The sequence below is a fragment of the Scyliorhinus torazame genome, chromosome 13, assembly GCF_047496885.1.
Source record: "Scyliorhinus torazame isolate Kashiwa2021f chromosome 13, sScyTor2.1, whole genome shotgun sequence".
Taxonomy (NCBI): Eukaryota; Metazoa; Chordata; class Chondrichthyes; order Carcharhiniformes; family Scyliorhinidae; genus Scyliorhinus; species Scyliorhinus torazame.
In genome coordinates this window covers 225,457,052-225,470,064 of record NC_092719.1, presented here as the reverse complement: position 1 = coordinate 225,470,064, position 13,013 = coordinate 225,457,052, and the positions used below count along the sequence as shown (strand labels likewise).

General features: G+C 51.8%; 1 protein-coding gene across 1 annotated transcript in view; it reads right to left on the bottom strand.

Moving 5' to 3' along the window:
- Positions 1-13,013, bottom strand: part of LOC140388644 (laminin subunit beta-2-like) — a 305,667-nt gene that overhangs the window by 26,076 nt on the left and 266,578 nt on the right. The window contains 5 exon segments of the mRNA XM_072473108.1: positions 4,264-4,467; positions 5,194-5,435; positions 7,638-7,822; positions 8,288-8,660; positions 10,280-10,376. Of these exon segments, the coding sequence (XP_072329209.1) occupies positions 4,264-4,467; positions 5,194-5,435; positions 7,638-7,822; positions 8,288-8,660; positions 10,280-10,376 (1,101 nt within the window).

The window sequence follows — 13,013 nt, the reverse complement described above, 5'->3', positions numbered from 1 at the left end:
CACTGTGTGGGGGCTGATCCGCAGGCATTCCGGGGCGATCCGGAGCTCCATAGTCCTTTAAGCTCGCTCAATAAATTGTAGCGCACAATGACTTATGAGAGAGACGAGTAGAGATGAAGTCGATGAGGCTTTATTGAGCGAGACTTGTCCCCAGCAGTTCAGCAACAGAATGGAGCGGCGGGGAGAAGCTCGGGTTCTTATACTCCGCCTTCAGGGCGGAGCCAGGAGCCAACAGCCAACCAGGACCCTGGATCTGTCAGCCAATAGCATCACGGCTTCACAGTCCCACATGACCCCTAATACATACTACCACACTGTGAAAAGCCCCTAGTCGCCACATTCCGGCGCCTGTTTGGGGAGGCTGGTATGGGAATTGAACCGTGCTGCTGGCCTGCCTTGGTCTGCTTTAAAAGCCAGCAATTTAGCCCAGTGTGCTAAACCAGCCCCTTACAATACCTCACCCCATAAAGGAAAGCATTCCAAATCCCTTCTTTACCATCTTGTTCTCCACCTTCAAGGACCTGCGGATTCACTCCAAGTGTGATGAATGTAGGAATTTCAGATATATATATTGTATGTGCAGTTGATGTAGTTTACATGGATTTCAGACAAGGTCCCACATGGGAGACTTATTAAGAAGGCAAATGCACATTGGGATACAGGGGAACTTGATAAGGTGGATTCAAAGCTGGCTGAGCTGTAGGAGACAGAGGGTGATGACAGACGGCTGCGTTAGTGGCTGGAAGCCAGTGACCAGTTGGGTACCACAGGGATCTGTGCTGGGTCCCCTACTGTTTGTCATATATATAAATGACTCAGATGACTATTTAGGGGTAGGATCAGTAAGTTTGCGGATGACACAAAGATTGGCCGGGTGGTTAATAGTGAGGTCGAGTGCCCAGAAAGATATAGACGGGATGGTCAAATGGTTGGGTAAGTGGCAGATAGAATTTAACCCTGAAAAGTGTGAGGTGATAACTTTGGAAGGAACAATTTAACAAGGAAATATTCAATTAATGGCACCACTCTGGGAAGTTCCGAGGAACAAAGGGACCTTGGCGTGTTGTCCACAGATCTCTGAAGGCAGACGGGCAGGTTAATAGGGTGATGAAAAAGACACATGGGGCACTCGCCTTTATCAATCGAGGCATAGATTACAGAAGCAGGGAGGTCATGTTGGAGTTGTATAGAACATTGGTGAGGCCACAGCTGGAGCACTGTGTGCAATTCTGGTCACCACATTATAGGAAGGATGTGATTGCACTGGAGGGGGAGCAGAGGAGATTCACCAGGATGTTGCTGGGACGGAACATTTCAGTTATGAAGAGAGGTTGGACAGGCTTGGGCTGTTTTCTCTGCAGCAGAGAAGACTGAGGGCGACCTGATCGAGGTGGACAAGATTACGAGGGGCACGGACAGGGTGGATAGGGAGCAGCTGTTCCCCTTAGCTGAAGAGTCAGTTCCGAGGGGGACACAAGTTCAAGGTGAGGGGCCGGAGGTTTGGGGGATTTGAGGAGAAACCTTTTTACCCAGAGGATGGTGACGGTCTGGAATGCGCTGCCTGGGAGGGGGGGGGAGAGGCGGGTCTGGAACGCGCTGCCTGGGAGGGTGGTAGAGGCGGGTCTGGAACGTGCTGCCTGGGAGGGTGGGAGAGGCGGGTCTGGAACACGCTGCCTGGGAGGGTGGGAGAGGCGGGTCTGGAACGCGCTGCCTGGGAGGGTGGGAGAGGCGGGTCTGGGACACGCTGCCTGGGAGGGGGGGGGAGAGGCGGGTCTGGAACGCGCTGCCTGGGAGGGTGGGAGAGGCGGGTCTGGAACGCGCTGCCTGGGAGGGGGGGAGAGGCGGGTCTGGGACACGCTGCCTGGGAGGGTGGGAGAGGCGGGTCTGGGACACGCTGCCTGGGAGGGGGGGGGGAGAGGCGGGTCTGGAATGCGCTGCCTGGGAGGGGGGGGAGGGGCGGGTCTGGAACGCACGGCCCGGGAGGGGGGGGAGAGGCGGGTCTGGAACGCACGGCCTGGGAGGGTGGGAGAGGCGGGTCTGGGACACGCTGCCTGGGAGGGGGGGAGAGGCGGGTCTGGGACACGCTGCCTGGGAGGGGGGGAGAGGCGGGTCTGGGACACGCTGCCTGGGAGGGGGGGGGGGGAGAGGCGGGTCTGGAACGCGCTGCCTGGGAGGGTGGGAGAGGCGGGTCTGGAATGCGCTGCCTGGGAGGGTGGGAGAGGCGGGTCTGGGACACGCTGCCTGGGACGGGGGGGGGGAGAGGCGGGTCTGGAACGCGCTGCCTGGGAGGGTGGGAGAGGCGGGTCTGGAACGCGCTGCCTGGGAGGGTGGGAGAGGCGGGTCTGGAACGCGCTGCCTGGGAGGGGGGAGAGGCGGGTCTGGAACGCGCTGCCTGGGAGGGGGGGAGAGGCGGGTCTGGGACACGCTGCCTGGGAGGGTGGGAGAGGCGGGTCTGGGACACGCTGCCTGGGAGGGGGGGGGGGAGAGGCGGGTCTGGAACGCGCTGCCTGGGAGGGGGGGGTCTGGAACGCACGGCCCGGGAGGGGGGGGAGAGGCGGGTCTGGAACGCACGGCCTGGGAGGGTGGGAGAGGCGGGTCTGGGACACGCTGCCTGGGAGGGGGGGAGAGGCGGGTCTGGGACACGCTGCCTGGGAGGGTGGGAGAGGCGGGTCTGGAACGCGCTGCCTGGGAGGGGGGAGAGGCGGGTCTGGAATGCGCTGCCTGGGAGGGTGGGAGAGGCGGGTCTGGAATGCGCTGCCTGGGAGGGTGGGAGAGGCGGGTCTGGGACACGCTGCCTGGGAGGGGGGGGGGGGGGGGAGAGAGGCGGGTCTGGAACGCGCTGTCTGGGAGGGGGGGAGGGGCGGGTCTGGAACGCACGGCCCGGGAGGGGGGGGAGAGGCGGGTCTGGAACGCACGGCCCGGGAGGGGGGGGAGAGGCGGGTCTGGAACGCACGGCCTGGGAGGGTGGGAGAGGCGGGTCTGGGACACGCTGCCTGGGAGGGGGGGAGAGGCGGGTCTGGGACACGCTGCCTGGGAGGGGGGCAGTGGCGGGTCTGGAACCCGCTGCCTGGGAGGGTGGGAGAGGCGGGTTGCCTCACATCCTTTAAAAAGTACCTGGATGAGCACCTGGCTCGTCACAACATTCAAGGCTATGGGCCAAGTGCTGGCCAATGGGATTAGGTAGGCAGGTCAGGTGACTTTCATGAATGAAAACGCTCTGCTGAAGCTTCACGTTAATAAAAACAAAACTCCAGGTGGAGCCGGCCTCCACATTGCTGGAGGAGGTGCTGACGACAGGGGGACTGGAGAAGGGGGCAGTTCGGTGGTTTACGGAGCTATTTTGAAAGAGAAGAAGGCACCACTGGAAGGGATCAAAGCAAAGTGGGAGGAAGAGCTGGGAGAGGATATAGAGGAGGGGATCTGGTGTGAGGGGCTCCGGAAGGTGAACGCCTCCACCTCGTGCGTGAGGTTGGGGCTGATACAGCTGAAGGTGGTATACAGAGCGCACCTCACGAGGGCGAGGATGAGCCGGTTCTTTGAAGGGGTAGAAGATGTGTGGGAGCATTGCAGGGGGGCCCCGCTAATCACGTTCATATGTTTTGGTCCTGTCCAAAGCTGGAGGATTACTGGAAGGAGGTTTTTAGGGTAATTTCCAAGGTGGTGCACGTGAAACTGGACCCGGGCCCTCGGGAGGCCATATTCGGGGTGTCGGACCAGCCAGGGTTGGAAACGGATGCGGAGGCAGATGTTGTAGCCTTCGCCTCATTGAACGCCCGAAGGCGGATCCTGATGGGATGGAGAGCAACCTCTCCCCCCTGTGCCCTGGTGTGGCGGGGGGACCTGCTGGAATTCTTGACTCTTGAGAAGGTTAAGTTTGAACTGAGGGGAAGGATGGAGGGGTTCTACAATTCATGGGCATTATTCATTATGCACTTTCAAGAACTGGTTAACATCGAACATTAGTTGGGGGAGGTGATTGGGAGGGATGGGAGGGGGGGGGGGGGTTAATGGTGACTATGGGTGATCCCTAATTCCTTTTTGTCATTTGTTTGTGTGAACATGCGGCTAATGTTTGGGGTTTGGTGGGAGGATGGGATCGTTGTTATTGATATGGGGATTGACATATTGGTTACTGATTATTGTTTATTGTTGGTGGGTGTAAATTTGGGAGAAAATGTGAAAAAGGAGGAGAATAAAAATATTTTAAAAACAAAAGAAAAGCTGTCAAAGCTTGTGATTTGCAGATTGTTTCTCCCTGCTCACCTTCTGAAATAGCTCCTCCACCTCATTCATTGCCCTGTGAAGCTCCTCTTCTGATTGTTGGGCTCGATTGAGGGAAGTGTCAGCTACTGCAACTGCACCATTACAGTTCAGACCTCCACAGTGCCGAGTTCCATCGTCTTCGTAACATCCAGCCCCTCCACACGGGCTGTCCACGCATGGTAAATCTCCCGGAGCACCGCACACCTGAAATGTACAATTATACGCATCTATTTCAGAAGAATTCTGAACATGAATGTGATCACCTTCCACAGGTACTCGAACACAGCCAAGAATCCTGCCCTCAGTTCCTTGGGTCAGTACAGGTGGGGTTGTGAGCCAAGTTAACTCTTTTTCTCATTTACCTGCCTTTGAAACCATTTCTGTTTTACATACCCCCAACCCATGCATGGGCACTCGCCACGAGACCTAAAGAATATCGAAAGGGAGTGGGAATATCCCAAAACCAACAATCTCCACCAGCCACTAGAACAAAGGCAGCAGGCACATGCCAATGCCACCCTGACCTAGAGTAATGTCAGCTGTTCCTTCATTGTCACCAGGTCTAAACTGTGGAACTGATTAACGAAACAAAAGGGTGGGAGCATCTTCAAAACAAGCAGCAGTTCAAAGTGAAGGCCCAATAGCATCTCGTCATGTGGCGACTTGTGATAGATAATAAATACCGGTCTTTACAGGGACACTCACACCTACCAGAATTAATGTTGAACAATCGATTGCCCTTGACCACAACCTGCTGGTTACTGCCCTACTCACCTCGCAGGAAGTCCCCGGCTTCAGGGCAGCAGCTACTCAATATTCAGGCTGGATTGAGAAACCAATTCTCCAGAGAAACAACAAGGAACATTAAAGACTTCCGCCAACAGCAGCTCTGTGGGTCGGTGAAAGAACTGAAGGACAAATCCAACCAACCTTTTCATTAATGTTCTTCAGGTTTAATGTTTGTACTTTAGCAGCCAAGTCATTGAGAGCTCGTCTGTTGGCAGCATTCTTCCGATTGAAATCGTCCTTCCTCGTCCTCATCAGGACTTCTGCCTTACGCCGGGTGCCAGCAGAGACACTGACAATACTGGGAAAGGTCACAGTGGAACTATTTACCGTTGTTTCTGCCTGGCATGACTGATCGTAAGAGCTTCGTATACTGTCATAGGCACCTGGTGAGGGTAAACAATGTCACTCTGGGGTAACCATGCCATTTGTCATTAATACAAGTGAATAAAACACTTAAAATGAGGAAGATGAACGGGGAGATTTTGGGCTACTCATCAATGTAAGTTAATAAGCAATGACGGTTCATTCCTAGAGGAACAGAATTGAAAAGTGGAAAAGTTATATTAATAATAATAATAATAATAATCGCTTATTGTCACAAGTAGGCTTCAATAAAGTTACCGGCCTCCCCGAACAGGCGCCGGAATGTGGCGACTAGGGGCGAAAAGCCGGTACGGGAATTGAACCGCGCTGCTGGCATTGTTCTGCATTACAAGCCAGCTGTACTAAACCAGCCCCCCTTGTATTGACTCACGTTTAGCACTGATCTAGTCACTATTTTACACTGATCGAGTCACTATTTTACACTGATCTAGTCACTATTTTACCAAAGAACTGGAGGCGGCGTGGGCACAATTTACAAAGATGGCAACAGAACTGAGATGGGTTAACTACTGTACCAGGAAAGGCTGGGCGCCTTTCTTCTCGAAAAGAGAAGGCCGAGAAGGACCTAATTGAGGTCTTTAAAACTATGAAAGGGTTAAAGCCAGGGACTGAGAAGCACAGCCAATTAATTGTTGTGATTTTTACCGAAACCATACACCATAGTGGTATTTGAGCCAGGGACCCCGGAGCGTGGCTCTGGGTTTGTGGTTTCAGTTCAGTGACCTGGGCCAGCCGGCCGCAGCTTCGGAAGAGGACAAGGTGGTTGAATCTGTGTTGGGGAGAGTGAAGTGAGTGTGGAGTGATGTCAACTCAGTTCCTGGGAGTTATTATTTATCATCGTGGCCGGGTGCCGGGAATTCGCTTCCTGATTCCCTCTGTTCAGAAGACAATCTGCATCTTATTACATTAAAGGTGGTTTGCAAATCCAAACTGTGGTAACTACCTCACTTTCCTACCAAATTCTCCCGAAACCCCATTTTGAAAGTTCTATCTGGTTTCCAGTCTGCGATAGGTTGCTTGTGGTGAGGAATGTTAGAAGAATGAACAGGCTGATTAACCACCTGTTCGAATCAGATCATAAACATTCTGACCATGGCCAACAAACCCTGGAGCGGGACTTGAACTCGGAGCTCTTGCTCAAGAGGCAGAGCTGCTGCCCACCGAGCCACAAGACCTCCGCCTGGGTGGGGTGGGGTCACGAATGCACATTGTAACACTTGTGTTGTGTGCAGTCCATGAAAGGGTTACTGGATATCAGGCAGGAGTGGGAAATTTGGGTGATTTTTAACGGCCGGTGAAGCAGCTTGTGATCCCACGAGTGCTTACGGTAAGAGGATCTTAACTCAGCGAGGGGCAGCACGGTAGCACAAAGGGCGGCACGGTAGCACAGTGGTTAGCACTGTGGCTTCACAGCGCCAGGGTCCCAGGTTCGATTCCCGGCTTGAGTCACTGTCTGTGCGGAGTCTGCACGTTCTCCCCGTGTCTGCGTGGGTTTCCTCCGGGTGCTCCGGTTTCCTCCCGCAGCTCAAAGATGTGCAGGTCAGGTGGATTGGCCGTGATAAATTGCCCTTCGTGTCCAAAAAGGTTAGGAGGGGTTATTGGGTTACGGGGACAGGGTGGAAGTGAGGGCTTAAGTGGGTCGGTGCCGACTCGAGGGGCCAAATGGCCTCCTTCTGCACTGTATGTTCTATGTCTATATCTATATCAATAGGAGGAGGACATTCAACCCCAGCAGGTCTCTCTGCCATTCAGTTAGGTCATGGCTGATCAGTAACGTAACTCCATTTCGCCATCGGGGTTCCATGTTCACCGGTACCCTTAACCCCCCCAACAATGATCAAAGCCAGTCCTGAAAGCTTCATCACTTCTTCAGGATCCACCGCCTTCAGGAGGAAGACTCCTAGTTTTTTTTGGATGATCAAGTGCTTCGAGATTTTCCTGCTGAACAGTCCAGCTCTAACTTTACGATTACGCTTCCCCCTGGTCTGGATTCCTCCATCAGAGGAAATACCTTCTGACGACCTGCCCTCTGAAACACTTCTCACATTTTAAACACCTCACAACTTGAACCTGTGACCTTCCTGTTCTAGTTTAGTTTTGTCTCACGCCGTACGTGGCCGCACCGAGCCACTCAGCTCTTAATGAACCAACACGGTTAAACTGCCCATCTGCTGATGTGAGGAGGGAGGATAGGGGTGTACCGAGGAAATTGGAGTGTTTCAGTATGTCGAACTGTCGGGACAGCTCCCGGGTGGAGAGATTGAGGGCTCTTGCTTCACGTTCCAGGTTACTCAGCTCAATACTGGCCCCACTGTTTTGGTTTTGCACTGCAGTCAGGACGTCTTCCAGTCCATTCAAAATGTGCGTGGTCCCAGTAATTTTGTCCCTGGAAAAGATTTGAGATTTAATTTTCAGTGTCAGATTAGGAAAGGTTGGCTAATTCACAGAGTCGAATCCCATTATCTTGATCACTCCCCACACTCTTTAATATCCCAACGAGTCTAATCCCACTCTCCAGCTCAGGCCCCAGACTTTTAATTATCACTTAAAGAACTATTCTTTGTTAGTATATAGCCAAAGATATTTAAATTAATTACTCAAGAATTATTTGAATTTCCCATAGAGAACAAAGAGAAATACAGCACAGGAACAGGCCCTTCGGCCCTCCAAGCCTGTACCAGTCATGATCCAACCCTTGGCCAAAACTCTCAGCACTTCCTAGTGCCGTATCCCTCCATACCCGTCCTATCCATGTGCTGTATCTTTTAACCTTTTATCAAAGCTTTGATTTAAAGTCACTGAAGGTGTGAGTAATATTCATCTGACACCGAGCAAAGAATGGGTCACTCACCGAACATCACTTATCAGATTCATGAGCTCAGCCACTGCCAGAGCGGTTGCATTCCGCGCGTTTACGATCCTCTGAGCTTGCAGCAACTTCTCCTCCAGGCTGCGGAAGTTACTTTCGTACAAGCCGCTGGCTCCGGTTAGCCGGATCTCACCCGCCCGCTCCACCAGCCGCCTGGTCTGAGCTGCCAGGTCCTGCACAACACCATCCCAGTCTCCAAAACACTGGTGGCAAGGGTAGCAGTCGGGGAATTGCCCCGAGAATCCTCGGGCGCACCTGTCACACCGCACTCCAGAAACCCCTTGGCGGCACACGCAATGCCCAGTTGCTCGATCACACTGGCTTATCTGGATCCCGCGATGGTCACAATCACACACTGGGATAATAGGAAAGGAGAAAAGGAGAAAATTACCAATAAAACCTTTGCCACCCCCGGGGGAAGGAGACTGGACCCTGTCGGCTCACCCAGCCGGAGGATCAATGTGCTGAGATACCAGAGGCTTCCCGACACAGAAAGAAAATTCCCAGTTCTGGACATTCCAAAGTACTTCACAGCCAATTATGTATTTTTTTGAAATATAGTTTCTGCTGTAATGTAGGAATGGTAGCAGCCAATTTGTGCACAGCAAGATCCCGCATACAGCAATGCGATAATAATGAGTTACAGTTTCCGCACTCCCTCGGTACTGGCACCAGGGGTGGACTCAGGCCTACGAAATGGGACTTCCAACGTGGACCTGCGACTCAGAAGCAAGAGAAAAGGTAGCGTCCACGAAGGCACGGCTCCCGCTGAGAACTAAAGCAAACATGAATGAAAAAAATCATGAATAAAATCCGATGGGCCTGGGGAAAGGAGACAAGGTTCAGCACGGCAGGTCTGCAAGCCTGCTGCAGTACCTCCACCATCGGTGGAGCTGTAGCTAGTGCAGATGCAGTACTACTGTAAAAATTGCCAGAGAGGAGGACGGCTCCTGGCCCACCTACCACATCACTCAATGCAGGGATGCTGCTGAGAGACAGCGGAGGGTTCCAGGCAGCTGCCAGTTTCCCAAACAACTGAGCTTTCCTTTCTGCCACCTCGATCTTTACGCTTTGGGGCTTTCTGCATGGCATCCGTCCAGTCTGCCGGAGGTGATGACCGGGTCACATTGTAGACCTGCCCTTCCACAGTACCTGGGGTAGAGCCTGGACGATTCAGACCTACACAGCACGGTGCCCTTTGGAAGCACAGTCCCATCCACTGCCTGGGAGAGGGGCAATGGGAAAATTGGCCCTCATATGTTTGAGTTGGGTCAGCCTGTGCTGAGACACAGTACAGTAATATCTATCAGTAATGTCTATTTACCTGCTTAGCCCATGTCTGAAACGCAGTATCAATTTCCAACTGCAAAAATCACAAACAGCCAGGATGTCATTGATTGAATTTTCATCCTCCAGGGATGGGTGTGGAGGATTGGAAACCTGGTGTCAGCATCGAGGATAGATGCAGCAGGGTTTAGAGACAGAGTCTAGACTATTCTGTCCACTGTTGGTGGTGTTTGGGAAGCTCAGACGGCTCGAGTGTGATGAAGAATGGAACCACCAGCAGAGGTTCAATCCCTACCTCAGCGGAGGTCGTTCATGGAAGCCTGCGCCCTTGCCCCATACGTGAGTGATGCCCCTCAAACTACATAACTAATTGTCTCTCTCTCTCTCTCTAATGGAGAGAGACTGATTGTCCTCTGTGGACCTCATGTAATTCCCAGTATTCTATCAAACCCTCGCAGGTATACCCAGTAAAGACGGGAAACTGTTGTTGTGAAAACAGCAGCTCCAGCAGCGTAGCATTCCCTCAGTACTGCAGTGTGCATTATGTCTCGAAGCTTTGGCTGACATAATTTGAACTGTATACACTTGTTTTAAAAAATGAAAATAGGCAGAGACAGGCATTGTGCCCCGAGCCCTGTTGTCGATGTTAAGCCTCCCTGTGGAACTGGTACCCAGACAGCTGCTTACCTCGACACTGCACGTTGGGATCACCCCAGTAATTCTCCTGACAGTCTGTGCAAGACTGGCCCCCGAACCCAGGGCGGCATTGACACTGACCAGTCAACTGCAAAGAAAAAGAGAGCACAAATCACCCTCAGACACTGATCCAATACATTCCAAATCAATCTGTCCCATTCTGTCAGATCCATACACTACATGTAGAGGTGAGGCATCTTCCATTGTCTGGAGGGTTCTCTCCACACAAGAGAGTAGGCATAGACAATATTCACACGAGAGCAGGTATCGACAAATCACACGGGAGAGCAGGCATAGTCAATTCACACACGAGAGCAGGTATAGACAATTCTCACGGGAGAGCAGGTATAGACAATTCTCACACGAGAGCAGGTATTGACAATTCTCCACACGAGAGCAGGCATAGACAATTCTCACGGGAGAGCAGGTATAGACAATTCTCACGGGAGAGCAGGTATAGACAATTCACACGGGAGAGCAGGTATAGACAATTCTCACACGAGAGCAGGTATCGACAATTCTCACACGAGAGCAGGTATCGACAATTCTCACACGAGAGCAGGTATAGACAATGCTCACACGAGAGCAGGTATCGACAATTCTCACACGAGAGCAGGTATAGACAATTCACACGTGAGAGCAGGAATAGGCAATTCTCACACGAGAGCAGGTATTGACAATTCTCACACGAGAGCAGGTATAGACAATTCTCACGGGAGAGCAGGTATGGACAATTCACATGGGAGAGCAGGTATAGACAATTCACACGGGAGAGCAGGTATAGACAATTCTCACACGAGAGCAGGTATAGACAATTCTCACACGAGAGCAGGTATCGACAATTCTCACACGAGAGCAGGTATAGACAATTCTCACGGGAGAGCAGGTATAGACAATTCTCACGGGAGAGCAGGTATAGACAATTCTCACGGGAGAGCAGGAATAGACAATTCTCATACGAGAGCAGGCATAGACAATTCTCACACGAGAGCAGGTATCGACAATTCACATGGAAGAGCAGGTATAGACAATTCTCACACGAGAGCAGGTATCGATAATTCACACGGGAGAGCAGGTATAGACAATTCACATGGGAGAGCAGGTATCGACAATTCTCACGGGAGAGCAGGTATAGACAATTCACACGGGAGAGCAGGTATAGACAATTCTCACACGAAAGCAGGTATCGACAATTCTCACACGAGAGCAGGTATTGACAATTCTCACACGAGAGCAGGTATCGACAATTCTCACGGGAGAGCAGGTATAGACAATTCTCACGGGAGAGCAGGTATAGACAATTCACACGGGAGAGCAGGTATAGACAATTCTCACACGAAAGCAGGTATCGACAATTCTCACACGAGAGCAGGTATAGAGAAATCTCATGTGAGAGCAGGTATAGACAATTCTCACGAGAGAGCAGGTATAGACAATTCACACGGGAGAGCAGGTATAGACAATCCACACGGGAGAGCAGGAATAGACAATTCTCACACGAGAGCAGGTATCGACAATTCTCACGGGAGAGCAGGTATAGACAATTCTCACGGGAGAGTAGGTATAGACAATTCACACGGGAGAGCAGGTGTAGACAGTTCTCACACGAAAGCAGGTATCGACAATTCTCACACGAGAGCAGGTATAGAGAATTCTCACAAGAGAGCAGGTATAGACAATTCTCACGGGAGAGCAGGTATAGACAATACTCACGGGAGAGCAGGTATAGACAATTCTCACACGAGAGCAGGCATAGACAATTCTCACACGAGAGCAGGTATAGACAATTCTCACGGGAGAGTAGGTATAGACAATTCACACGGGAGAGCAGGTATAGACAATTCTCACACGAAAGCAGGTATCGACAATTCTCACACGAGAGCAGGTATAGAGAATTCTCACAGGAGAGCAGGTATAGACAATTCTCACGGGAGAGCAGGTATCGACAATTCACACGGGAGAGCAGGTATAGACAATTCACACGGGAGAGCAGGGATAGACAATTCTCACACGAAAGCAGGTATCGACAATTCTCACACGAGAGCAGGTATAGAGAAATCTCACGTGAGAGCAGGTATAGACAATTCTCACGAGAGAGCAGGTATAGACAATTCACACGGGAGAGCAGGTATAGACAATCCACACGGGAGAGCAGGAATAGACAATTCTCACACGAGAGCAGGTATCGACAATTCTCACGGGAGAGCAGGTATAGACAATTCTCACGGGAGAGTAGGTATAGACAATTCACACGGGAGAGCAGGTATAGACAATTCTCACACGAAAGCAGGTATCGACAATTCTCACACGAGAGCAGGTATAGAGAATTCTCACAGAAGAGCAGGTATAGACAATTCTCACGGGAGAGCAGGTATCGACAATTCACACGGGAGAGCAGGTATAGACAATCCACACGGGAGAGCAGGGATAGACAATTCTCACACGAGAGCAGGTATCGACAATTCTCACACGAGAGCAGGTATAGACAATTCTCACACGAGAGCAGGTATAGACAATTCTCACGGGAGAGCAGGTATAGACAATACTCACGGGAGAGCAGGTATAGACAATTCTCACACGAGAGCAGGCATAGACAATTCACATGCGAGAGCAGGTATAGACAATTCACACGGAAGAGCAGGTATAGACAATTCTCACACGAGAGCAGGTATAGACAATTCTCACGGGAGAGCAGGTATAGACAATTCTCACATGAGAGCAGGTA